Source organism: Cynocephalus volans, chromosome 1 (assembly GCF_027409185.1).
Source record: "Cynocephalus volans isolate mCynVol1 chromosome 1, mCynVol1.pri, whole genome shotgun sequence".
Taxonomy (NCBI): Eukaryota; Metazoa; Chordata; class Mammalia; order Dermoptera; family Cynocephalidae; genus Cynocephalus; species Cynocephalus volans.
The window spans coordinates 4,129,271-4,156,689 of record NC_084460.1 but is presented as its reverse complement, the minus strand read 5'-3'; the positions used below and the strand labels follow the sequence as shown (position 1 = coordinate 4,156,689).

Below are 27,419 nucleotides of genomic sequence, written 5' to 3'. Positions count from 1 at the left end.
AACTTCTATGCCTTTATTTAGTGCCTTGTCAAAATGGTTGAACTGGATAGGACCGAGGACAGTGCCCCACTCGACTCCTCTGAAATTGGTGCTGGTAGAAAAATCGTTTTTTGTGAATTCTGTTTGAGAACAGCCCACCTGACCGTACCGTCATCTAATCCACACCCTCCTACCTTGTCCACCTGGGTGTCGTGGGGGATTTTGTCAGGTACTTTACTGAAAGCCACATGCACTGCCTCCAGCTGGACTTTGACCAGGGTAACAGCTTGGTCTCAGTGCCGAAAGAAAGAAGCAAGGTCACTTCAGCCAGACTCAGTCTTAGGGAACTTCCTGCTGGCTTCCTTTCCTAAAATTCACCTTGTCCATTGGGTTAAAGAATGGTTCTTTGGAACCTACACATTTTAGAACCAGAAGAGACTTCGGAGGTGATTCAAGGTCTAACTCCCAACTTTGCTGACGAGGAAACCAATGCCCAGAGTGCTTAAGCAGAACTCCTAAGGTCACAGGATTAATCAGAGGAAGAATAAGGATTGGATCTCACATCTTTGTCTCCACGTTCAAAGCTCTTTCCTAACCGCGCCTCATCATCACGTCTCTCTAAGCGCGTGCATGCACACGCGCACACGCACACACGCACACGCGCACATGCACGCACACACGCACACACACACGCACACACACAAGGTTACAGACCTCCCTTCGGGCATCTTAATTGTCCACTGAGACACACTGTGGCATTATCTTTCTTGAGGGTCAGTGGGGGCCCCCTGACTGGCCACTCTCCCCTCCTGCACAAAAGGGAAGACGGAGACCCTCCATGAGATTTGTTCTCCAACAGGGGAGCTCCGGACTCGCCCAATCTGGATTATCTCTCACTCCTCAGTCTACCTAGAGAAGACCACTGTCTTTGCACCTCATTTGAGCCTGTGTGTGCCTAGGCATTGGCTTGCCTCTTGGGTAGGCATGGAAGCTGGGCTATATCTTCTAACTGGCAGGTGGAGGTGGAGACCTCCCCAGAGAACAGTGGGCTAATTGTCCAGGGGTATGTGGAGCAGTTCAGGCTCCCTGCACATTGCAAAAAGAGCAGAGGCCCTGGACACAGTGCCTAGGAGCCTGGCGTTGCAAGGGTGCACCCCCTGCCAGTAAGGCCTAAGTGGGAACGAGGCAGTGGCCTGTGGCTGGTCCCTGAGGAATGGGCTACAGGGAAGGACAGATCAGTTAGCTCAGTTTGGGAGAACTATGGCCAAAGGGGTGTGCCTGCAGCAGAGGTGGGCCCAGATGGGGAGGTCCCTGGTGCCCTGGACAGCCCCCAAAAGCAGGGCCCCTTCACCACCCTCCCCGCCCCCCTTGGAGGCCCTGGGTACCTGTTTATTCTTTAAGTCAAGGGAGAGTTCGTAATCGGAGGCGGCAGGGGTGTGGGAGCAGAGCGCCGTCGCCAGGGCAGGCTGCTGCCGGCCAGGGGAGGCCACGCGGTGGGGGCCAGCCCTCGGGGAGGCACCCCCTGCCCCCAGCTGCTCCTCCTCCTCCTGCAGCTCCTGGGCTTGAGCCTTCGGGGCATGGGCACTGGGTCTGCCGGCTGCCACCGCTGCCACCACGGAGTCCTCCATGCCCCCACCGGCCTGGGCGCAGGAGCCATCACTGTGAACAAAAGGCAACGTGCTCGGTTGGGGGAGGGGACGGGGTGTGTGTGGGTGTGGGGTGGGGGACAAGGACGGGGCACTCTGGCCTGGCCTTTCTGGTGATGGCCTTGCTAGTGAGGGGTACTGGTGGGGGTGTCTCCTGCAGCCCCCTCTAGGGAGGGGCTGCCATGGCAGGGAAGAGTCCCGGGCAAGGACGAGAACCTGCACCTGGGGAGAGCATCCCAGACAGAGGGAAGGGGCAGCCACAGCCAGAGCTCACGAACCTCCACTTAGATATGGCACAGCAGAGTAGCTAAGAACAGGCTGTCTGGGTTCAAATCTGGGCTCTGCCTCTTATTAGCTGTGTGACCCTGAGCAAGTTACTTAACCTCACTATGCCTCTGCTTCCGCATCTATAAAATGGGCATCACAATAGTACCTACCTCATAGGGATGTTGGAGAGCGTGAATGAATTAAAGTTCTTACATCCATGCCTGCCTCATGAACACTACTGCAGTCATCAGTGGCCCCTCGGCGGGTGGCTTAGGAGGAAGCATATCCACACTAAACCAGCTCCGTCTTTAGGCTTCCCACGAGTCTGGGGGAGGAGTGATGCTTACAGGCCTGGCGGGGGTATGAGTCCCTCCGTGGCAGGGGGACTCCAGTTTTTTGGCCTGGCTCAACCTGAGGAGGAGGCTCTCACCTGCATCTGTTACTCCCGGCCTCCTCTGCTCCCAGCCGGCTGAGCCATGGCTGAGGCCCTCCTGCCTGCTCTAGAAGACACCTTGCTGGCTGGGGCAGCCACCCTCCAGTGGGCCCGGGGCAATTTGCTCACTCACGTCAGTCCCCTCCCTGCCAGCCTCCAGTGCTGCCCCTCCCTCAAGGCCCAGGGCTAAGCCACCTCCTCCATGAAGACTTCCTGGGTGACTACAGCTTTCACTCCTCCGTCTCCTAGAACTCTAGGAGCTGTCCTTAGAGAGCCACTGTCTATTTCACAGCAGAGGAGAAGCACTGTGGTTAACAGCATGGGCTCAAGTCCAAGCCCTGCCACCGTGTGGCTTTGGGCAAGCTGCTTTTCCTCTGAGCCTCTGTTTCCTCATCTGTGTAACAATGGTACCGGTACCCACCTTGTGGGGTTATGGTGAGGGAGAAGGGAGTCAGCGTAGGTAAGGTGTTTAGCACCAAGTACGTGCTCAGCAAGTACACTCGCGTTTCCCCCATGGACCTTCCTGGAGACAGGGCCTGTGTTTGGTTCCTGTCTCCCCACTTGGAACTGGGCAGATGACACATGCTCAATCAGCACTTGTTGATGGGTGAACTGAAGAGAACTCGAGGGTCAGGGAATGGCCTCTACAGTGGACAGTGACAATGGGCCAGGACTGGAAGGGGCCTTAGGTTGTCTAGGGCAGTCTGTGACCTCTCATTTTTACAGACAAGAGCAGGGGACTCAAGGGGGTGGGGTGGCCCTGGTACAGGAGAGCTGGGCAACCTTGGCTTATTTCTCCCAAGACTTTGCCTCCATGAAAGATGCCCTGATTGATGCCAGAGGACCTCTTCCTGTTGCTTTGCGTGTGAAGAGGTGTTCCTCCTGCTGCTGGAATAACCGAGGGTGGCACAAAGAATCCTCTGAGCATTCCACCTCCACCTGCCCCCCAGGTCTCCCCTGCATGCCCACAGATGCAGAGCTCCTTGCTACAGCATATTTCTTTGCCCCACGATTTCTCATGTGGCCACCGATCAAGCTTCTCAGTTGGATGGAGCTCTAGATATCTATGATATGTTTTTTCACTAGTGTCACCAGGAAGATCTCTTTTAGATCTAACTTCAACTCCTCGTCTGTAGCCCAGGCCTTTCTTCCCTCAGAGCACATGGGCTAGCCCTTCTCACCCAGCACACTGGCGCCCGTGGCCTGGCGGGCAGCAGTGGGCCCCACCCATCTCTTCCCCAGCCTTTCCCTGGAACTGGCACCCAGCACCTCTTGACCCAAAATATTCTCAAGAATCTTTTGGGAACTGGCTGGTTCTCAGGTACCAACACCTCTGACAACAGCCCTTTCCCTTCTCTGATGGCTGCAGCGTGTCTGGCAAGAGGTCCTGGGGGAGTGAGGCCCTTCGATAGCAGTACTTAGCTGGTGACCATGGGGCTTATGGGCAAATGCACCACCTTGTCCCTTGGGCGTGACAACTCAGAGGCACATTCTACACCATCTCCTAAATGTCCCTGGGGGTACCAAGCCCCAGTTGCCCAAAGCAGTGACTTGATCACTAACAGACCCTACACTGGCTTCCTTCTCTTCTGCCTCATTTTCCCACTCCCCTATGGGCACTGCTTGGGGTCACCTTGTCCCAAGTAAACTACCTGCATTAAAACAAACCAGATTTTAAAAATAGCCTTTTTGGGGGGGGCTCTGTTTGGGGGCCACACCTCTGGATACAGATAAAGCTCCAAGGTCTTCTCACCTGAACTCATCCTAAGGCCTGGGAGCTGGGCCCTCTACTCCAGCCCCAGCACGTGCTCATGCACACACATGCAACACACACACACACACACTCACTCACGCACACACGACGCTTCTAACTAGCTCTGTGGCTTTGGGCAATTCATGTCCTCCTGGTCACTTTCCTCACCTGTCACATGAGGGAGGCTTGCTCATCTCTAAGGTCCCTTCTAGCTTAGACATTTCAAGAGCCTGGATTCAAGAGCCTGGTGGAGGCCAGTCCACCGATGTCCACCAGCCCTAAGTTTCCACCTATGAGCACAGGGACCTGAGAGACTGGGGTCCTCCAATGCACAGAATGAACAAGTGTTGGAAAGGGGACCTTGTCCTTGTGTGCTGGAAGGGGGGCATGGAACCCCTAGTCTGCTCTCCTCAATATGGCAAAGTTTAAGGCTATACAGTAGAGGATAAAGAAAAGGGACTTTGGAGTCAGGAAGACCTGGGTTAGAATCCCAAGTCTGCTACTTACTATGTGACCTTGGGCAAGTTACATAACCTCTGCACGGCTCTTAATTCCTCATCGGCAAAGTGGACATTCTAATAACAACTTTGCAAGGTTTCCGTGAGGAAAACCTAAAGCATGCATAGCTCCTAGTACTAGGCCTGGCATGCAGTAGTCCTTAGTAAATGGTGAGGGGGTGGTGATTGTTTTCTGAGCTAGAACCCTACAGCATGGAGTCCCAAAGGAATTCCCAGAAAAATAGTACGGAAGATCCTGAAGTGGAGGGGCTTCTCAGTATTTAGACTTCCCAGTCTTCCAGATGGACTGGCCTCCTTGAGGTCTCTGCCCACCACTATTCCCACTGAAGCTGCAATTCAGTGAAGGGGTCTTGGCCTTGGGGGTCACCAACTCACAGGGTCCACGGCCTCTGAGGGATCTCTATGTGCTCCCACCTACAGGCAAGCCCCTTGGCCGCACCCTCCGTGGTGTGGGGCCTTCCCAGCAGGGCTCGCGTCCCGTGCCTGCTGTACGGATTTATGCTCTGGGCACTCCATCAGGGAGCGGCGGGGCCGAGTGCGCAGAACCTCTGTTTGGTGGCTGAGCGTTAACAGAATGTTCCCAGCTCTGTTCTCCTCTGTGCATTCCGTCTGTAAAAGTGGTCTAAGGAAAGGCTGGACTCTTCATCCTAGGCTGTCAGAGCTGGAGGGACCATCTGTTTCAACTCAGAGACCTTCTACGTCCATCCTCAGCCTTGTATGGAGCTGGAAGCCCATTGCTGCAGCACCCAGAACATGGCTCCTTCCTGGACGTGGGCTACGTCTCCGCAGGGTCTGTATTTGCTGGGCTGCCGTCCTCGCACTCACACCTCGACACGAGTTATGGGGGTGGCATTCACTCTGACCTGAAGAACCTCTTATAAGCCCTTCCCCTGAGCTCCTGGGGGTGTCCTGGCAATCTTCCCTCTCTTGGGCCCCACATGCAGCTGCAGAGACGAGTCCGGGGTGGACGTGGTGAGGAGCATGCAGACCCTCCTTCACACAGGGCTTCTCACCAGCTGCTGGGGTGCAACTGGGGGCGGCCTGCAGTTGCCAGCCCATCAGGGATCGTCTCGGCTACAGACAGCTGCCTGGCCCTAAGTCACATCCTTCCAAGGGCTGTCCACACCCAGTGACCAGCTGAAGTGGAGACATAAAGGCACAGCCATTCTGACCCAACGTGGGGCAAGCGTGATAGGTCATTCTCGCTCCAGAGCTCACGGCGGGATTGGCTGAGGTTGCTGTTGGGCCAGTGCAGCTCGACGTTGCCCGTACTGTGTCCTTCCCCTCCTCCCCGGGCACTGACCCCAAGGCATCCTAGTAAAAAGTCGTCATGCTGGACTCAGAGTCTGCTTGCCTGAGGACCCTAGCCACGATGGGTGCCCGGTGTCTGCTCTTTCCCTTCTTCTTAACAGCCAGGATTACCCTGGTCTCCCTGCCCCCAGAACTGTAGAGCTTTCCTGGGTTCCAGATACATTTGATGTGGGCTCTTGACTCTCTCCCTAGAAATGTGCATTATTTCACACATGCCAAATTTTACCTCCACATCAGGGTCTTTACAGACTCTGTGGACCCTAGGCTAATCATGGAGAGTCTTACACATGCTGAGAACTGCCCAGGGCTGGAGGCAGCTCTGATCATACAGAAAAAATGCTCAGGTGCCGAGCACCACGGAGCTTTTAGGAGACTGGCCATCACTACCCTCATTCAGAGGGAAGACAGCTCAGGTGGGGCGAGAGCCTGGTTCTGCAATTTATTAGTGGGTGGTCTTGAGGAACATACCTAACTTTTCCGTACCTCAGTTTTTTCATCTGCAAAACAGGGTATAAATGCCTCCTTTCTAGGAAAGCAACAAGGATGAAAAGACCTCCTCGTCTGCATGCCTGCCACGACAGGAAACGCGTCCTGTCCTCAGCAGGAATGGGTGCAGAGAGAGCACCACCAGACCCCAGCGTCTGTGTTTTGCAGCCCCTGCCAGGGAGCCGATGCAGGATAGAGAGTGTCGTCTCTGGGCTCCCGGGCAGGCCCTGGCAGGCCATATTGCCCAGGAGGGAACAGGAGCCACTGAGGGCTCTGACTCAGGGAGGAGGGACATGCAGATCGAGTTCCCCACTCTCTCACCAGAGGTGGTCTTGAGTGGCAGCTCTAGGAACAAAGTTGGGAATGAGAAGGGAGGAGGCTCCTGGAGGCTCAGCCCCCAAGGGCTGCTGGTGGTAGTGGTGGCAGCGGCTTGCAGGAGGGACAGGGCTGTTCTTCCGTCTGTGCAATGGCTAGAACAGTAACGACTGGAGATCTTGCCAGGAGTGTTTTGAAGGTTGAAGGATTCCTCGGGCTGCAAGACTCCTCCGGAGGGCCTGGCCACGTGCACTAGGTCATCTCAGGCTCCGCCAGCCATTCTCAAAGCTCTTCTGGGACAAAGAAATGAAGCATTTTCTGGACAAAAGTGAACAACACATCTCACATTCCCTCAAGATTTTTCAGTCTTTTCTAAATCACCTCTTTTTCTGCCTTCTCCGAATCAATAAAGTGATCCTAAATGGTCAGAATAAAAGCACGGAGAGTGGGAAGTCTTTTGGGGGTCACAGATGGTACTGAGGGGGTGAACAGAGGGCCAGTGGTAGGGACAGATGAGAAACAAATTCACTCCATGCTGACTCAAAGAACAGGCTGGAAAACCCTGCCCAATGTGGTGGGAAGAGTGCCGGGCCAGGCGTCAGGATCGAATCCCCCTTCTGCCTGCTGCATGCAGCACAGCCGTGGGCAGGTCGCTTCCCCTCTCTGTGCTTCTGTCTCCCCTTCGGAGGATGAGCAGTTTGGACAAGGAGCTTCGACATCTGGAAGGAGGGAGGCACAGCTCCCCCACCTCCGCTTGCCTTTGTGCGGCCCTGGGCCCACGCGGTTCCAGGCCTGCTCATGTTCACAGCTGCCAGCTCCCTGCCCCCAATGCCCAGTGACACAGCACGAGCCTCCCCTTGCCTCCAGCACATCATTTAATCCAAACTAGCACCTCCTCCAGCCCGTGGCTCCTTGATCACCGTCATCCAAGCTAGAAGCCAGGTCTCAGAATAGAAACCCCTGGAGGAGGGCAGATGTAGCTTTCCGGGCTCATCCACTTCCAGAGGCTCCCTGACTTCATTGACTGTGACAGACGCTTCTCCCGCCCAGTTCCCAAGGGCCCCGAGAGAGTATGTCACTTTCTCTCCTTGTTGGCTCCTTGGAGACTCCAGGCTTTGGTCACACAGCTGTTCCAAAAGGTGCTGGCAGGTTTGGTTTGTCTCTAGGGGGGTCCTGTCAAAGGAATCACAGCCACTCCCCTGGGCTCAAGCCCTCCCCATACCCAGGCTACTCACTCAAGGTGGGCCCAGGAGCGGCTGCTGCAGACTGTCCCAGGTGGCGGATGTGGCGACCTCCCCTGCTTAGCGCATCCCACGGTGGTAGCAGCACCTGGGCACGTTAGAGCAGACATGCTGCAGGGAGGCCCCCTCAGGCCCCCACCCCCCTCACAGGCTCCCAAGCTGGGCCATACTGACCAATCTTATTGCCACTGGAATCTTAACAGTTTTGATCAGTTTATGCTCTCGAAAATAGGCAGGGATCTGGAAGCAAAATCCAGCCCTAAGAACATCCTCCCTGTCCCCTCCCCAACACACAATTTCATGCGTGCATGTTTCTCTCTGGCCTGGGAAACAGAGCTCACCATGCACCTGAATACACCTTGGGGCTTCTCACCTTCCAGGTATGCTTGTGTTATTATTCCAGGAGAACCTATTTCCTACCTGCCGACATCCTCCTCTCCCCAGCCTTAAGATGAGGCTCTGGAACCACAGCCTCTGAAACCTTCCCTGAACCCACAACCTAACGTCATCTCACGGCTGGTGCAGGCAGCATCTAACACTTACAGCCTAGTGAACTCTGGGCTTTACTTATTTTTTTCTTTTATTATGAACTATTTTATATATGCAAATATATATAGCATAGAGGTGAGGTATAAAGAAAAGTATTCCCATGTATACAGCTCAAGAAATAGCACATTAGAAGCTTTTAATACTCTGCGTATCTCTCTTCTTTCCTCAGAAAAATTCCTGTCCTGAATTTGTGTTTATTATTCCCTAGATTTTCCTTATGAGCAAATGTCCTCCTTGCTTTATGTAACCGATGGTGCTTGCTTCTCACAAGCACCAAGTTTGTGCAGCGTGCCTTGTGAGGGAGGCTTGGGAACTATCAGGGTCATGCAGATCCCAAAAGGGTCAGGGACCTCCAAGAGGGTTGTCCCCTGCAACCCTGTGCTGGCAGGACTGGGGAGGCTACAGACCCATAGCTTGGGCTCCAATATTAGGGCAAAGAAGACTTTTGGGAGAGAAAATGGAGGTGTTCCTTAAGGGACCACCCTGCCCCACCCCCACCAGTTCTGTGTGGCCTGGATCTGTGTGTAATGATCCCCAAATGGACCATGGTGGCTGTCAGGAGCCACACAAGAATGGCTCTCAGAAGTGCCAGGCGATGCCAGGAGAGCTGTACTCAATAAGAGAAGCATCAGCCCATGAACCAGCTGGGAGCCAGGTCCCGGGCATGAGTGCCTTTCGGGTCCCCGAGTGGAGGGAACACCTGGGCTGACGCCACTGTTGGCCAGCTCGTAATTAGGGGCAGTATCGCTGCAGTTACAAGTGTAGGCTCGGTGGCCGACCACCTGGGTTTGAATGCTGGCTCTGCCATTTGCCTGCTGTGTGGCCTTGGGCAAGTGACTTAACCTCTCTGTGCCTCGCTGTCCTCTCTATGAAAGGAGTTGTCCTGGGAATTAAAGGAGTAATACCTTAAAATGCCTAGTAAGCCCTATATAACTAGCAACTATGATTTTCTTTTTTAGGATTTTCAATGTTTCATTTTGTCAAATTAGAAAATAAAAAGCAAAATCACCACTCCTTTCCCTGTAATATATAAAAGAACATGAAAAATAGAAAGGCTGCAATTTCAAAATAAAGAACAGTCCTTTAACCTGAAATACTAGTATTTTTATGTTCTTGGTGTCTCATGCTAGAGGTCCTTAAATGGAGAAGTATTGGACTTTTCTGTGTGGCATAATTTTGAGAGCTCTGAGCTAGAGGTGAAGCTGAGAGAAGCTTACCCACAGGGAACAAGGGCTGGAAGGCAGAGTGTGAGATTCAGAACCATATAGACTGACTGTAGTTAAAAGCCCGCCACTCACTAGCTGGGTGGCACTGGCTGGTTCCTCAACCTCTCTGAACCTGTTTCTTCATTTTTCTGGGAGCATTAATAACGTAATGTACACATAGCCTTGGAACCACTTGATGCTCAATAGATGGGAGTTTCCCTCCCTAATCTGGGCCTGTCAATCTTCCCCAGCCGTGGTGCATCAGCTGATCATTCCCTGGAGAGCAGGAACCTTGTCTTGTCCTTCTTGGGTCCCTCACAGAGGCCCGTTGTGGTGACCTACACAAACCTTGTGTGCACATAGCCCGTCCCAGAGGCAGGGCATGAGACCATGCCTGAGGGGTTTGTATTCTCTTAGCTATAAAGTCCCCTCATTCCATCTTCCTCCTGTTTCAAGCCAGGTCACCCCAGCAGAGCAGATGTTTCTTTGGTCCTGAGCTATTTCCAGAGAACAACAGCTCCTCACGGGCTCAATTTCACCACACGCCAAGGGAGAGGACTTTGATGGCCTACAGGTGCCTGTGGAGACCAGGCGTGGCTTGCTGAAAACAGGAGTCTTGTGACCCAAGAGATGGAAATGGCAGAATTACCAGTTAGGGTAGAACATTACTGTGGACATTGATCTAGTTACCATGGAGCAAGATTCTCTGTTTCCCTACGGTTACCTTCCTTATCTTTAGCTTTTCTACTGGAAGTCCTTCCTGATGTCTAGCTTCAATCTTTCCTCCTGCAGTAGAAACCACTCACAAGCTGACAGTATCGGATTGGCCATGCTGTTTCCTATGTGCCTTGTAGGTTTCATGGGTCATCTCTAAAAGTGTTTAGGAGGAAGGGACAATGCTAGGCTGCTGCAGAGTGACAATGTGACATCTGTTCACTGTCCCTGCAGAACACACTGGCTTTGGGAAGAAGCCCCAGTGATCCCAGCTTGGGGAGCACTCCATGTGGTGGGGTAAGGGGCAGTGACAGGCCATAAACCTTTCCCTGTGGGGGTTAAACTGCCTTCTCCTCCCAGGAGAACAGTCTAACTGTCGGCTGGCAAGAAGATTTTCCTGATAAAATGCCTCTGCTCTTAATCCCATCCAGCCTTTGCCTGAAAGCCTGGTGCTGGGGTAAATCATTTTCTCTCCTGCCCTGATGTCTAGAAAATCTCCTCTCTGAGCCTGCTGGCCCAACTTGATTGGCATTCATCTGGGCCTTCAGCTTCTTTGACCTCTTCCACAAATTGGCCCCTCAGTTCTCATGGTCTCTCTCTCTCTCTCTCTCTCTCTCTCTCTCTCTCTCTCATATTGGGCTCTTTCCAGCCAACACTCCATATGTCATGGGCTGGGCTTGAACAGAAATATCTTCCTCCTCCACGCCATTGCTGCTATCCCAAAGGAGGGACCAGACCTGTTCCTGAGGAGCACAGCTCAGCGAACGCCCTGCTTGCCATACCAGGGGCTCTGCCACTGGGGCCCATCCCCTGAAACAGTAGGCCCATCTTTCTAAACATTTACCAGTCATACCAGAGTTTCTAGATCCTAGATCTTGCCTTTCTCCCTCTCTGCTCTCGAAAAGGCAGCTTTAAAACAGGTAGCATTTATTGATTCCTTACTATATGCCAGACGCCTTTCCGTGCATCATCTCATTGAATCCTCCCAAACATTCTAACAGGCAAGTGCTGCTGCTAGTCCCATTTTACAGATGAGTAAACTGAGGATTGGAAAGCTTGGGTAATTTAACCAAGATCACAGAGTTTCTAAGTGGCCAAGCTGGGACTTGAACTTGGATTTGAATTATTCTAGTCTGTGCTCTCAACTGTGCTACATGACAGTGCTTGCTCGAAGTCTTCCTGAGTTCATCCCCTCGTCCAGGGCACTGCATCACTCCCTCACCTCTCTGTCTCTTCCCAACCTAGAAGAGAATCCACAAAAAACAGCTGGTGCCCATTCCTCTGCCCCTGAAGAGAAGAGGGGACCCTCATATGTTGTTTATTCGTTTTTTGGCAGCTGGCCAGTACAGGGCTGGGACTCTGGGCCCTGGAGTTACCAGCACCGCTCTCTAACCAACTGAGCTAACTGGCCAGCCCCTGGGACTCTCATAGTTTTTAGTTCTTTACTAACCAGTAAACACGAGTATCCTGTCACCAAGATAATTTCTCATTATGAATTAGTACATTCATACTAATATGATATATCAGTTTCTTATGAATCTGTTTCTGGTGAGTCAGTTCTCCTGGACTCTGAGGACCTCAGGGAAGTCTAAGTGATTCTCCAAGCATTCAAAGCTTCAGTGTAGACACAGAATATGGTGAACTCACCAAGATCCCACCAGTCTGTGTGGGTGGTGGCACCTAGAGCTGACCAAGGTGACACACTCAAACAGGAGCAAGGAGGAAGCAGGTTGGAGTCGCTACTCAGTTTCCACCCTCTCTTTGCATGGGCTCTGGTCTCGGTCTCCTCCAGCATTTACCTCTGTGACCTTGAACAAGCTGCTGATCTTGTCTGGCCCTTCCCAAAGGCAGAGGTGAGCACCCTTGTGAGAATCAAGTGAGTGAAAGGGTAGAAGGGGCTGTGTAGCCCGGAAAACGCTGCACAGAGGCTAGTCGTCGCGGCTGTGACCATAGTCGTCGCGGCTGTGACCAACCTTCCCCCTAGGCCCCTGTTTCCCGTGATTTCTGTTTCTGGAGTGAAGGAAGCTGCCTCCAAGTCAAGGACAAAGGCTGAGAGCATGGAGGGAGGGAAGTGTGACCAGGCTCTTCCCGGCGGCGTCCAAGGCACACCCCAGCATCCAGCCCACACGGCCCAATACACACGGGGAACAGCGACAACACGAGGGATTGGTTGTGAGAGGGCTGTGGGGTTATGAGCAAGGCAAAGCTTTTCCTCCCTTTTCAAATTTCTGTGTTATAAAAATGTTGTTTTAACAGTAAATGTAGAAAGAAAACCCCGGTGCATTGGCCTAACGACCGCTCTGCTTTCCTGACATGTGCACATACTGGTTCCAACACTGTGCGCCATCAGCCTCTTGGGTTTGGCCATTGGTATCCGACACTTGGCCTGTGCTTTGCTCTGTAAATGGTCCTGGCCTTGTCACACCTATGCCCTGTCTCTGGCCAAAGGAGAGTGCCTTCTTATAGAATCCCTGTTAGAGGGGCTTTGGGGATTAGACAGTGCACCTCCTCGTGCTACATAGTGGAGGAAACTGAGGCCTAGAGAAGGGGAGGGCCTTGTCTAAGTCTGGTGTGAAAAGCTCCAGCCTGGGCTGCCCTCCACCAGCCAGGAACCTTGGGCAAGGCACCTCCTCCTCCTGCTGGGCCTCAGCCGCTGGCTTTCTGCCACGTCTTGTGCTTCTAAGTCAACAGACCTTTTTTCTCGACTCCCCCTGGAGACAGCCACACACTCCAGTCTTCCTTCACAGACAGCTGTCTTTCCTGTTTTGTTTTTTCAGTCATCACAAAAGAAATCTCTAAAAACCTCTTCTCATAATCCATTCCAAGGCTTCTCAAAGGCAATAAGTCCTAAGAATGCCTGATCTGATTAAATCGCTCTTGCTATAGACAATTCCTTCTCCTTGGACTTGATGAAACAAATTTAAAACCCTTTTTGTCATACATCAGATACACTTATTGGATCTGTAAATTATTTTTGAGGTCATGTTAAAAGATAAATGAATGAGTACAGATGACCTGTTAGCAGAGAAAACAAAACAAAAGCACAGGAAACAGTAGGGTGGGAAGCTTCTGCAGGCCTGCAGAGGCAAGCTGCTCCTCGGGCAACGAGAAAAGAACACTCGAAAGATGTGACAAGAGTTTTCAGAAAGTGAAACCAGAACGTTTCCCAGAAAACTGGACGAAACTGTGTTAATGGATGTCGACCCGGCAGAGAAAGTCAGATATTCCTCGAGGATGGTGTCTTTCACCTTGTCGTTCTGGAGGCATTATCTTTATGTATGTTTATTTCTTTAACTAATAAAGGCTAGAGTCGGATTTTTCTGTCCCTAAAAAGATTCTCCTGTCAGTTTGGTTGTTCTGACGCATTCACCTAACGCGGCCTGGAGTCTGCAAACAGCCTTGCGGGGCAAAGGGGCCGGCAGGCAAGCAAGGCCCAGCCATCCCAGTCCCTGACAGCAAAGCAGGCTCTGTGCAGGGAGCTAGCCCTAAGCAGCCACTTCCTGTCTCACCTTCATGTCAATTCTTGACACCTCCCCTCTGTTGTCATCTGACTCCAGTGATCAGAGGCTGCAACAGACACTTGGCGCAAGTCCTAGCTCTGTTCTTTCCAGCTATTTGTCCCTTGGACAGGGCATTCATCATCTCTGATCCTCAGTTTCTTCGTCTGTAAAATTGGAATAATAATATTTCATGAGCTTCTTCTGAGGATTAAATCAGATAATATTTGTATAGCACATAGCAATTGCTCAATATTCACTCTCCCTCCCTCACAGGGCGGGGGTTGGTATAAAACAGGACTACAGACTTGGGAGGAATTCTCTCTAGTCATCTGTAAACATGATGCTGACGGGAAGTTGTCTTAACTAGCAGCTCTTGGAGGGCTCACTCGCGCTGCACAGCCCCTGGCACAGCACCCTGGACACATTTCCTAAGTACCCTCTGGTGACAACCTAGGACGCGCCAAGAGGCTAGGCTTAGCGGATGGCTCGAGATGAGGGAGGGAAATTACACAAGGAAATTGGCTTGGGCAAACAGTTGACTCCAAACACAAGTGTCACATCCCAGCTGGGGAGAGTCCCCAAACAGAAAGTCAAAAGTCATGACAAGGCAATTTTCCTCATACTCTCTGGAATATTCTAATACCTTTCCTCCAATCTGTCAGACTACTCTGACATCTATTTTGGGTTTGTGCCTCTGAATCTGGCAGGGAAGACACAGGTAGGGCAAAAGCACAGAGGTAAGAGGAAGGTCACACAGTTCATCAGGGGACAGATTTCCTTAGCTCTGAGACCAAATTCTTCTGCCATCTTCATTGTGGTCACCCTCGGGCATGGAGCCCAGCCCCTTTGGATTCTGCTGTAACTCCACAGAGATCCTCAGAAGACCCATGACACATGAGAAGGAGCAAACCCTCCTCCACCCGCACCGCTCGCGACTTCTGTCCGGGTTCTGTCCTGCACCACACCAGACCCAGGAATCCCACTGGGGCCTGGCTGGCAGGCACGGTGCTACCAGCTATGGCAGGGCATCGTGGGGATTTTCACAGCTTCTTGGGTTCCATCACACAATCCCAACCTCTCCAAAGCCCACTCCCTGAAAGACAACGCTGAACCCCGAAGGAGACAAAGAAAACTTCTTTGGGCCTCCTCTGCCACCTCCTGGTGTGACGATGCAGAGACCCCAGAGCTGGGGGCCAGGGAGGTGCAGCGGGCTGCCCCATGGGGCCTGGGAGGGAAGCCTGGGGCTTTTCTACACTTCTCTAGGGAAGAGAGGACACAGCTAATACAACCAGAGTGACCCACTCAGCCACCCTGCGGGGGGGGGGGGGCAGGTTTCCCAGCAGCCTGAGCTTCGGATGTGACCGGCAGAGAAGGCACGTGACGCTGAAGCTCCCAGCCCCCACTGTTTGAAGACTAAACTGTATCGATTGAGAATTTAATTGCTCTGTAATCACCCAGTAAACACTGGCCGGCCCATTGATCACAGGGAGGAGAGGCGAAGAGAGGCGGGCTGACCTCCAGCTGTGCCTCTGTAGGGCTCTCCCTGACAGCCACTCTTAGAAGGGTGTCCCTTCCTCCAGGGTACCAAGCCTCACCGTATGAGCCTCAGGCACAGCCCCCAGCCATGCTGCAAACACCTCTCTGCAGTCTGGTTAGCAATGATGTAACGGATTGAGCCACAGGTGCCATGAGGGCAGGGGTGGGGGCCCGAGGGACTGGTTAGGGCAGGAGGCTCTCGAAATGGATGCAGAACTCCAAGTGGGAAATGTGGGCTACAAAATCTTTAATGAAAGGGGAACGAAAAACCCAGTGCATAGAAAAATAAAGCACTGGAAGGTGGCACACTAAAACATAAACAGTGGTTAATTCTATAGGACTGGATTCGGTTTTTATTTTCTTCTTTATATTTCTGTATTTTCCCCATTTCCAACAACTAGCACGTATACCTTATAATCAGCAAAAATAGATGTTATTTAAGATCAAATAAAATGGCTAGAAGGATTTCTCTTGAGCTCTTTAAAAAAAATCCTACCCAGCAGCTCTGTAGAAAGAGGTTGTGTTTTGGAGTTAGAACTGGGTTCAAGGGCCAGCCCGTGGCTCACTTGGGAGAATGTGCTGCTGATAATACCAAGGCCACGGGTTCGGATCCCTATATAGGGATGGCCGGTCAACACCAAGTCAAGGGTTAAGATCCCCTTACAGGTCATCTTTAAAGAAAAAAAGAACTTGGTTCACCTTCCAGCTCCAGAATAGATCAGCAGCGATTCTTCCTTCCGTCAAGATACCTAACCTCTCCCCATTCTGGATTCCTTATCTGTAAGTGGGAATCACATCTATCTCACAGAATTAGGTGAGATGAAGTATTTTGGGAGTGCTTAGCACAGCGTCCCTGGCGTGTTCGATACACATCGGTGTCTCTTCCCTCCTGGCGTGAGAAGGAAGGAGTGAGTCGGTCAGGTCTGCCCGCGGCCCCCAGGTCCCTCCTCCCCAGGGCTAGGGGTTGTTCTGCGGCTCCTCCCCAGCGCCTCCTGTCCTGAGCCCCGCCCCCTCCCATTACCCTAATAGAAGCCAGTCTTCCTCATCTGGGCCCCATTACCACCCACGGAGACAAATGGGCTGCAATTCTGCTCAGCACTGGGAGGCGGCTGGCCAGCTCCCAGGTCATTGTTGCGAATGTCACTGAGAGCCTGAGCGGGAGGGAGCCCTTGGGATGGAAAGTAGGCTGCAATTACTGGCCTATTCAGTTCCCCAGAATAAAGCCCTGTCATCAGCGAGCAGCAGGGAGGAGGTGGGGAAGGGGCCTCTGCGGAGAAAGAGGCTGGCGTGCAGTTGCTGTCCCCTGGCCAGCTGCTGGGGGGCGGGCACCCCCTCCCTCCCGAGGGCCTGATTACCCCATGGGCACAGGTTGTTTTCCTAGTGCTATGTGGAGAAAAGGCACAGTGGAGCCCATGATCACTCTACCTGGCCGTCCAGCCTCGGAGGCCTTTGCCAGCCCCATGGCTGCTCCATTGCACCCAGCTCCCATGCCCACCCCTTGGCTTCCCCCTCAGACACCCAGTTCTACACTTGCTCAGTTTCCTGGGAGTGTCGCTCCCTGGCAGGCTCCAGGCCCCAAGACAGAAAATCTTCTGACTCCAGTCCTCAACTCAACTGCTCCTCCACAGGTGACCAGGGAAGGCTGTCCTGGCCCTGTAGGGCTGAGTCTGCCCTGCCTCTTGGGGAGGGTGAGGATTTCTCCTGGCCCTGGTGTCTCTGCAGAGAGCAGAGCTTCCTCTGGGCTGAGAGTTCCTCTCCGGCTGAAGCAGCTCCTCCGTATCTCTGATCAGCCCGCAGGGGACGGGCCCAGCCGCTCAAGTAAAGAGACCCCTGCTCAGCCCTGTAGCTGGAGTGGGAGCAGCGGGGGGACACCACAAACTTGTGCTGACCTTGGTCCTCCACCGGCCTCAGCCAGAGTATGGAGGAAGAAGGTGAGGGGACACACCAAAGGCCCTTAGATCCGACTGACTGGTTCTGGATTCCTTATTGGGGTCTCCTGTAGAGACCAACTGGCTTATCCCTAGAAGCCCTCAGTGGAGGCCACGATTCTCCTGGGGCTCGTGGCCCACCCACCCTGTGCTGGTCCCCAGCCTGGTCTCTGACCCTGACGCCTTCTTCTAGGGGAACTTGACAGGAAGCTTGGGCTACGCTATCTGGAGGTGGGACACCTGGTCTAGGCGCGAGGCCGAAGGTTAGGAAGGGGGTCATTCATGGGATTGGGAGCAGGGATGTTGAGAATCTTCCAAGGATGTTGGTGGGAGAAAACTTGTCTTAGCATGGAATTCCCCTGAGAAGCCAAAAGCAGACAGACAAACTGACACACTCACTGCTAGGCTGTCCAGAAAACATCCAAGGGCCTCCTCCTGCAGAAGCCAAGAAACTGACACCAGACAGACACACAGACAAAAACAGGCTCTAGAAAACTACAAACCAGACAGACAGACAGGACAATCTGGAATAACTAGGAAATAGAGACAGACGGCAGCTGAAGCCCTGGACCATCCTGGGCATCACCTTGCCCCCCACACAGAGGGGAGGCCCGCAGTGTGCGGTGCTGACAGGCCCTCCCTCAGCCAGCACTCGAGAAAATCTCCCAGCTCACACCCTCCTTCCCCAGATCTCCTCCAGCCCCCCAAACCTAGCCCCTGCATGTCCAAGGGGAAGCAGAAAACAGACCTTTTGGAAACTAAGATCATGGATTTCCTACCATCCATCCCAACCCTTGGAAAAGAATCCTATTCCCTTGGCACCCTGGCTCCTGTGAGGCAGCAGTGACCCTCTCTGCTATCCCCCAAACACCTACCCTCCTGCAAGTGGCTGGCACTCTCTCCCACCCCTTCCCACAGACAGAGAGTGCTGGCACACGAGGGCATGGGGGTACAAGTGGGCACGAGGGGGGACCATGGCAAACCCCAGGGAGCATTCTGAGGTGTGTGCGGCCCATCCTCACCCAAGCCCTGTGCCTGGCTCATGTCAGTCAGCTGCGCACTGGACGGGGTGCAGCTGATGGCGTGGGAGGTGGATGGACAGCTTCTCTCTCCTCTCCTCCCCCAGGCAAGGATAGAAGTTTCTAGGAAGGAGACGTGGCCATGGGTCTGAACAGGGACAGCCCCTTGGTGTCTTGCTCCCACGCCACCCCATGCCTCCTGAAGTCCCACTCTGTCCTCTGTCCTTGTCTCTCTTACTGTTTCCACTTCTCTTTCTTTTAATTTCCAGGTGGGCCGTTTTCACTCTGGGGGCATCCTAATGCCCCACTGTGGGGAGCTCCTCGAGGGTAGTAGAGGGCCTTGTCTGTCTTCACGCCTGGCCAGCCCTTGGGGCACAGGCCACCGAAGCACAGCGCAGCACGTGGCCTTCCCCTTCTGCCTCCTGTCCTCCAAGGGAGGCCTCAGGAGCCCCATGCCCTGGGTTTAAGGATCTCCAAGGGGTGCCCCCTCTTTTGGGCCCACCTCCCAGAGCCTCCTCCTCAGAGTCCTGCCTCTTCTTTTGGCCTCCAGTGATGGCCCTTTAAGGGAAAACAAGTAGCAATGGCTTCCAGGGGGTGGTTTTCTGTACCCCGAGGTCAATAGCTACCACTTCTGATTACTATCTGGTTATTTTCCAAGAAATAAAGGGGGGAAAGATCATAAAATTGTTGAATCTTAAACCTGAAAATGGGGAGCATTAGGAGTGAGGTACCCCCACTTCAAGTGTAGGCAGTGGCCCTGCTGTGGGACCGTGGACAAGGCCCTGCCTCTCTGGTCCTTACTCTGCTCTCACCTAAGTGAGGGCTAATGAGCGGCCTCGTCTGCCCCACCGAGCTGTTGAGAGGTTGCATGAGATTACATGTAAATGCTACTTTCTAGGTAGACCCACCCCTCATTACACAGACGAGGAAACTGAGGCCCGGGGGAGTTAAATAACTTGCCCAAACTCATTCCTTCTACAGGAGACTGGAAATGGGCAAATTTCAGGGCAGAGTCCAAGTGAAGTACAGAACAAGTCAAGAAAAGAGAAATGTGCAGAACTGAGACGGAACGATTGGCGGAAAAGAGACAGAACAAAGTGACAGAGACTGACAGCACACACAGATGGAGGGCAGAGGGATGGCCAGAGCGGGTGGGGACAGGAAGAGAGCGGTGTGCATAACCCAGAGACAGCGAGGAGAAGGCTGGGGTGGTGCCTCCACCGGTGACCTTTCCACACGCCCTTTGCTCCCCAGGCTGCGGGTGGAGAAAGCCTTCAGTTTAAAGTCAGCCACCTTGGCTCCTCTATGGAAGGAGACAGATCAGAAAGAAAACTGTAAGTCCTGAGATGAGAGAAAGGTCGGGCTCTGGACTGGTTGAGCAGCCCTCTGAGTGCCGGACGCCCTGTCGTGTGAGGTATATTTAATGTATACATAACCGAATTAATTTCCCTTGATGTTTACAACAAGTACATTTCACGTGGGCCATGTAGGAAGCAGCATCAAGGGTTTGAACAATAGGATTTAATGACCTTAAAAGTTGGGAATGGCTCAACTGGGGTCCGGTGGAAGCGAGGAGAAATGAAAGTATGAGGAAAGAGGTAAGAACAGAGCAAACTACACAGGGCTGGAGAGGCGGAGGCCGCACAGCGCAGGCCTGAGCTTTGCTGCAGGAGGAAGGGAAGTGGGCTTGGGGAAGGGAGGAGGTCCAGCGACCCACCTGTGGGCGGCCAGGTCAGCACGGGCGGGCTTCTGCTCGGCGTCCGCGGCGGCGGGGCAGCAGAACTGGTGCAGCACGGTCTCGCTCCTGCGGGCAGATCGGAGGGACGGGTGAGAGCGGCAGGGACAGGCTGGGCCAGCTCCGCCGGACACTCCGGCAGCTCTGCCCTGCAGCCTTCCCCCCCCACCTTTGAGCCCCTGTGTAGCACTGCTCCAGACAAGAGCGCCGCACTGACTCTCTGCCCATAAGAGTCTTTTTCAGTCACCCACTAGGCCCAATTCAGACACCACCTCCTGCGCAGAGCCTCCCTGACCTCCTTGGTTGGCTCACTCTTCCTTCTTCTGCACCCCCAGCCCTGCAGCCTGTGGGCTCTCACCCATGACTTTCCCGTTTATCCTGCTCTATCTTTCATCATAGTTAGTTCTTTATGACCTTGCTCCCCACTGAGGTCCTGCAAGGCAGCACTAGGTCTATTCATCTGGGATGCACAGAATTGCATGTAGCGAACATTTTTCAGCTGGTCATATGCAAGGATATAAAGCATTCATACAGAGACTTCAGTGTTACCAGCCCAAAATCCAACGTATAGGGCTTGATGAGACATTTATTTGATGTAGGTGAAAAAGCCAACCCAGGAGTGGGAGATCTGGGTTCTAGTCCCAACTCAACATCTAGCCAGCTGTGTAATACTGGGTCTCAATTTATTTACTAATGAAATGAGGGAGTTGAACTAGACAAGAGGTGCTCGACCCTAGTTGCATATTAGAATCACCAGGACATTTTTAAAAATACTGATGCCTACCTCATAGGGAATCTGATTCGTGTGGTCTGGCACGGGTCCAGGGCACCAGGACTTTTTTAAAGTTCTCAGGTAATTCTAAAGGCAGCTAGGATGAAGAGGCACTAGACTAAATGATTTCCCAGGGCCCATCCACCTCTAAAATGCTGTGATTCTAATATTCACTTTGAGCCAATGTGGGATTTAATATTGAAATTACATTTGGATGAAGTTAAGGTGACTCCTTGCCCTCTCTCCCTTAATAAGCAATCTCCGTCCTGGGCATTATGGAGTCAGAGACTGCCAGACCTGGAAGGATCCCCAGAGATCATCTGAAAGGGATTTCCAAATTTCCTTTAGCTTCAGAACCAAATCTTTACTGAAAGCCCATTTTGTAAAAGAGCAAAAGCAGAATAGCTCTGTGATTGGGGGCAGGGAGTCCATAGCACTTCTCAGACCTCCTTGCCCCAGTTTTGGCAGCCACCTCCCAGGTACCCCTTGGGGGGCCCCTAGCCTGGACATGCTGAGTTTGGCTATTCTCAAGGAAGAAAACAACTTGGACCCTACCTTAATTTCACAAAAATAGATTCTGGAGAGATTATATGTTTCAATGAGAAAAAAATAAAACAAGGAAATATTCAGAAGGAAACTTAGGGATATGGCTTTGTATTGGGGAGATTTTAAAAACAACACAGGAAACTAAAAATTTATTAAGGATAAACATAGCTGACTACATAAATAAAAAACACCTTGTATGGAAAAAGATACCCTAATAAGTCAAAAGACAAAGGTAGCCTGGGAAAATATATTTGCAACATATACAAGAGTTAATACCCTACGCTGAGCTCCAACAAATTCACGACGTAAAGACAAACCCAGTAGGAAAAATGGGTGAAGGTTATGATTGATTCCAAGAAGACAATAAATAGATATAAAGCTATTCCACCTTACTAGTAAACAGGGAAATGCAAATTAAAGCAACACACAGAGATGCCATTTCTTATCCATCAGACTGGCAAACATTAAAAACATTTAAAAGACTGCTAATTCCAAGTGCTGGTGAGCATCTGGGGAGAGGGGCCTCATCCATTATCTGAGCAGAGGTGAATTTTTACAGCTGTTTTTGGGAATTTAAAAAAAATGCACATGTCTTCTGATCCAGCAATCCTACCTCTGGGATTTTATACTTGCAGAAATGCAAGTACCTGTTCATAAAGGTAGAAAATGTTTATGGCAGCACCATTTTTAGTGGGAGAGGGACAACTGGAAACAACCTGAGTCCCTATCAATCAGAGAATAGGTGAATAAATTGCGACTCCTTCATCCACACCATGAAGGATGTAACTATTAAAAAGAGTCAGTTAGCACTATGTCTCTCAGCCTGGATGGATTTCCACAACATATGGCCAAATGAGGAAAGGAAGTTGTAGAGAAATGTATATAGCATGGTCCCAGTTTTGTAAAATAAACAATAATCTCTCTCCCCACGCAAATGCAAATTCCATACATGCATACTATGTTTATACAAGTGTAAACTAAGGTGCTAGCATTGGCTACCTCAGCAAGACGAGAGCAGGAAAAAAGAGGGGTGGAGGTAGCAAAAGGAAAAGTAAAAACAATGTTTGGTATAATGTTAGCTGAAAATGATAAAAATAAATCCCCCCCAAAAGAGGGAGGGAGACATCGTCATGATGGAAGAATAGACGGTCCCCAGCATCACTCTCCCTTGCAATGGACCAATTTACAATGGTTAAAAGGCAAAGACTCCCAACCTGGGACTTCTGGACTTTGGGGGAAGAGGAGGAGAGACCCACAGAGTTCATGAAGGCAGGAGAAGCTGCGGTGAGAGGAGGAAATACCCACTCTGACCATTTTGAGCTCTGGCCACTTAAGGGCTGGCCCTGTGAGAGGCGGGATGAAGCTGCAGCACACAGAGCAGGAGGTAACAAAAGCTGCAGCTGAGCCTTTGCATGAAATTGCCTAGAATCTGCAGGTGAAAGAGGGCCTTGGAGTGCACCACACCTGCTCCCAGGCCAGTGAGAACTACTGGCAGGTCTCCTGTGGACCACAGAGGAGGCAGGGCTACAGCCATCAGAAGAAAGAAACCACCCAGAGGCCAGTATGTCATCACAAGGGACCCGTGCATGGCCTACCCCATGAGAAGCATTTGGAGTGCAGGAGGGAGGCTGGCCACCGGGAGAACACTGGGGCACAGTGTGGGCAGCTGATCTGCCTTCCAATCAGCACCAGCCCACTTAGGAGAGACTGTCAGGGCAACAGAACTGCAGGGGGCGCAGTTTGCTGGGAAGACTAAGTCTTGAGCCAGAATTTCCACACAGCCCAGGGGTATCTGACCTTACAGGACCTAGAAGTGATTAAAAGGCCAAAAATTAAAACCTGGGCTGCAAAAAAACCTTCCCCAGAGACTCAGCAGCAAGGCAGCAATTTAGTGCAACCACAGAGCTCAAGTACTTGTCCCCACAGGAAGTTTCCCCAATTTTGGAATTAACCAAAACCACAGACCAGAGACACAGCTCTGATATTAACCAGTAAATATCTAACACCACCAAAGAACACCTATAACACCTAGAAGAGGTAGCAGTCTCCTCAAATGCCCAGGCATCAACATAAAGACTCAAAGATTGAGAAAGAACAGAGAAATATGACACCAACAAATGAGGCACAAGCAATGGACCCAGAGGAACAGCAGATTTATGAAATGTCTGACACAGAGTTCAGAATAACCCTATTAAGGATGTTCAGGGAGTCACAAGAAAATACAGATAGAAAATAAGAAGTAATATCTGGAAAACAATACAGGAGCAGAATGAGAAACTTGACAAAAGAATTGAATCAATTTTTAAAAACCAAATAGAAATTCTAAAAATAAAGAACACATTATCTGAACTGAAAAACTTGATGAAAACTCTAATAGCAAACAATCAAATAAAGGAAGGAATTAGTGAGCTTGAAGATAGAACATATGAAATTTTCAAATCAGAGGTGCGAAAAGAAGAAAGAATAAGAAAAAATGAAACAGAAATACAGCAAATAAGAGACTCCCTCAAGTGAAATAATTCCCTTTGCATAACTGCTATACCCAAAGGAGAGGAAAAAGGAAGAGCTATAGAAAGCATAGTCAAGAAAATAATGACTGAAAATTTCCCAAGTATAGAGAAATATGACAGCATCCAGATACAGGAAGCTCAGAGATCACCAGTTAAATTCAATTCAAGGAAGAAAAGCCCAAGGCACATCATAATCAAATTAACAAAAACCAACAACAAAGAATACTGAAAGCAGCAAGGGAAAAGAAACACGTAACATTCAATGGAGTCCTAATACGTCTCTTAGTGGATTTCTCAGTAGAAATCTTACATGCCAGAAGAGAATGGGATGATATATTCAGGGTGCTGAAGCAAAAACACTGTTAGCCAAGAATTCTGTATCCAGCAAAACTAACCTTCAAATATTAAGGAGAAATAAAGTCTTTCCCACATAAACAAAAACTAAGGTAATTCATCAACACTAGACCTGCCTTACAACAAACCCTAAAGGGAGTCCTTCCATCTGAAAGAAGGCAACACTAAGGAGCAGCAAGAAAACATTTGAAGGTACATAATTCATTAATAAAGTAAGTTTACAGATGACTTCAGAATACTCCAACATTGTAAGAGTGGTGAATGAACTGCTTACATCCTTAGTATGAAGACTAAAGGGCAACCTAACAAGACACTAACATATACAACAACCATAGAAGAGACAGGCAATATTAAAAGATGTAACTTGAAACAGCAAATTGTCAATAACTGGGGGAGATGACAACAAAGCACAGAGTTGGCTTTGGTTTCTTCTTTTTTCTTAGATATCAAAGTTAAGTTGTTATTTGTTTAAAATAATCTGTTATAACTATAACATGGTAACCATAATAAAAAAAAACTTATGAGACATACTAAAAGTAAACAGTGAGAAATCAAAATACGCCGCTAGAGGCAAGAGAAAACCATGCAATCAGAAAAGAAGAGAGTAAAATTGGAAAAAAGGATCAACAAAACAACCAGGGGGAAAAAAAGAAAAGAAAAAATGGCAGTAACTAGTTCCTATATATCAATAATAACTCCAAATACAAATGGATTAAATGACCCAATTAAAAGGCACAGAGTGACTCAGTGGAGTATAAAACAAGAACCAACAATATGCTCCCCAGAAACTCACTTCACCTATGAAGACACGGACTGTCTGAAAGTGAAGGGATGGAAAAAAATATTTCATGCAAATGGAAGCCAAAAAAGAGCAAGAGTAGCTATACTTGTGTATCAGGTAAAATAGACTTCAAGCCAAGAAAAGTAAAAAAAGATAAGGAATGTCATTATATAATGATAAAGGGATCAATTCAACAAGAGGATATAACAATTCTAAATATATATGCACCCAACTTTGCAGGACCTAGTTATATAAAGCAATTACTATTAGACCTAACAGGAGAAACAGGCTCCAACATAGTAATAGTTGGGGACTTTAACACCTACTTTCAGCAAAGGACAGACCATCCAGACAGAAGATTAACCAGGAAACATCAGAATTCATTTCTACTCCAGGATGATTGGACCTAATGAACATATATAGAACATTTCATCCAAAAACTTCAGAATACACATTCTTCTCAGCAGCACATGGGACACTCTCTAGAATAGACCATATGTTGGGTCACAAAACAAGTCCGGACAAATTTTTAAAAATTGATATCATATCAACTACTTTGTCCAACCACAATGGAATAAAACTAGAAATCAACAGTAAAAGGGACAATAGAAACTGCACAAATACATAGAAATTAAAAAACATGTTCCTAAACATTTAAAGAAGAACTAATACCAATTCTTCTTAAACTCTTTCAAAAAACCGAAGAGGAGAAAATACTTTCAAACTCATTCTATGAGGCCAACATTAACCTCATACCAAAACCAGAAAAAGGCACAAGAAAAAAAAAAGAACTACAGACCAATATCCCTAATGAACACAGATATGAAGATACTCAACAAAGTACTAGCATACAGAATCCAACAACACATTAAAAAGATCATACACCACGATCAAGTGGAATTCATCCCAAGGATGCAAGGTTGGTTCAACATATGCAAATCAATAAATGTGATACATCACACCAACAAAATGAAAGACAAAAACCATATGATCATTTCACTAGATGCAGAAAAAGCATTTGATAAAATCCAATACGACTTCATGATAAAAACACTCAACAAATTAGGTATAGAAGGAATGTACCTCAACACAATAAAGGCCATATATGACAAACCTACAGCTGATATCACACTGAATGGACAAAAATAGGAAGCTTTTCCTCTAAGATCTGTAACAAGACAAGGATGCCCACTTTCCCCACTCTTACTCAACATAGTACTACAAGTTTTAGCCAGTGTATTAAGTCAAGAGAAAGCAATAAGGAGCATCCAAATTGGGAAGGGGGAAATCAAACTATTCCTATTTGCAGATGATATTATCATATACATAGAAAGACCTAAAGATTCCACCAAAAAATTGCTAGAACTAATAAATGAATTCAGTAAAGTGGCAGGATGCAAAATCAACACACAAAAATCAACAGCCTTCCTATACACCAATAATGAAATGGCTGAAGAAGAAATCAAGAAAGTAACCCCATTCACAACAGCTACCCAGAAAATGAAATGCCTAGGAATAAATTTCACTGAGGAGGTGAAAGACCTCTACAATGAAAACTATAAAACATTAGTGAAAAAAATTGAAGAGGGCACAAATAAATGGAAAGATATCCCATGTTCTTGGGTTGGAAGAATTAACATCATCAAGATGTCCGTATTATCCAAAGCAATCTACACATTCAATGCAATCCCTATCAAAATACCAGTGGCATTCTTCACAGAAATAGAAAAATGATCTTAAAATTTGTATAGGACTACAGAAGATCCAGCATTGCTCAAGCAATCTTGAACAAAAAGAACAAAGCTGGAGGCATCACACTCCTCGACTTCAAAATATACTATAAATCTATAGTAACCAAAACAGTATGGTATTAGCATAAAAATAGACAAAATGACCAATGAAACAGAATAGAGAGCCCAGAAAAAAACTCAAAACTATGAAACTACTAGAAGAAAACAGAGGAAACACTACACTAAATGGGAGTGGGCAGTGCTTTTTGGAGTGAGACTACAAAGGCACAGGCAACTAAAGCAAAAATATACAAATGGGACTACATCAAACTGAAAAGCATCTGTACAGTAAGGGACACAATCAACCAAGTGAAGAGACAACCTACAGAATGGGAGAGAGTGTTTGCAAGCTACGTATCACATAAGGGGCTAATATCCAGAATATGTAAGGAACTCAAACAACTCAACAATAAAAAAACGATATCCCAATTGAAAATTGGGCGAAGGACCTGAACAGACATTTCTCAAAAGAAGACATACAAATGGCCAACAAACATAGGAAAAATGCTCAAAATCACTGATCGTCAGGGA

The 27,419-nt window shown here is 49.6% G+C and overlaps 1 protein-coding gene across 1 annotated transcript in view; it reads right to left on the bottom strand.

Moving 5' to 3' along the window:
* The window catches only part of IQSEC3 (IQ motif and Sec7 domain ArfGEF 3), a 106,114-nt gene that overhangs the window by 44,017 nt on the left and 34,678 nt on the right, over positions 1-27,419 (bottom strand). The window contains exons 2-3 of the mRNA XM_063098736.1: positions 20,118-20,204; positions 1,365-1,638 (exon numbers count right to left, since the gene is read on the bottom strand). Of these exons, the coding sequence (XP_062954806.1) occupies positions 1,365-1,638; positions 20,118-20,204 (361 nt within the window). The remainder of the gene's footprint in view (positions 1-1,364; positions 1,639-20,117; positions 20,205-27,419) is intronic.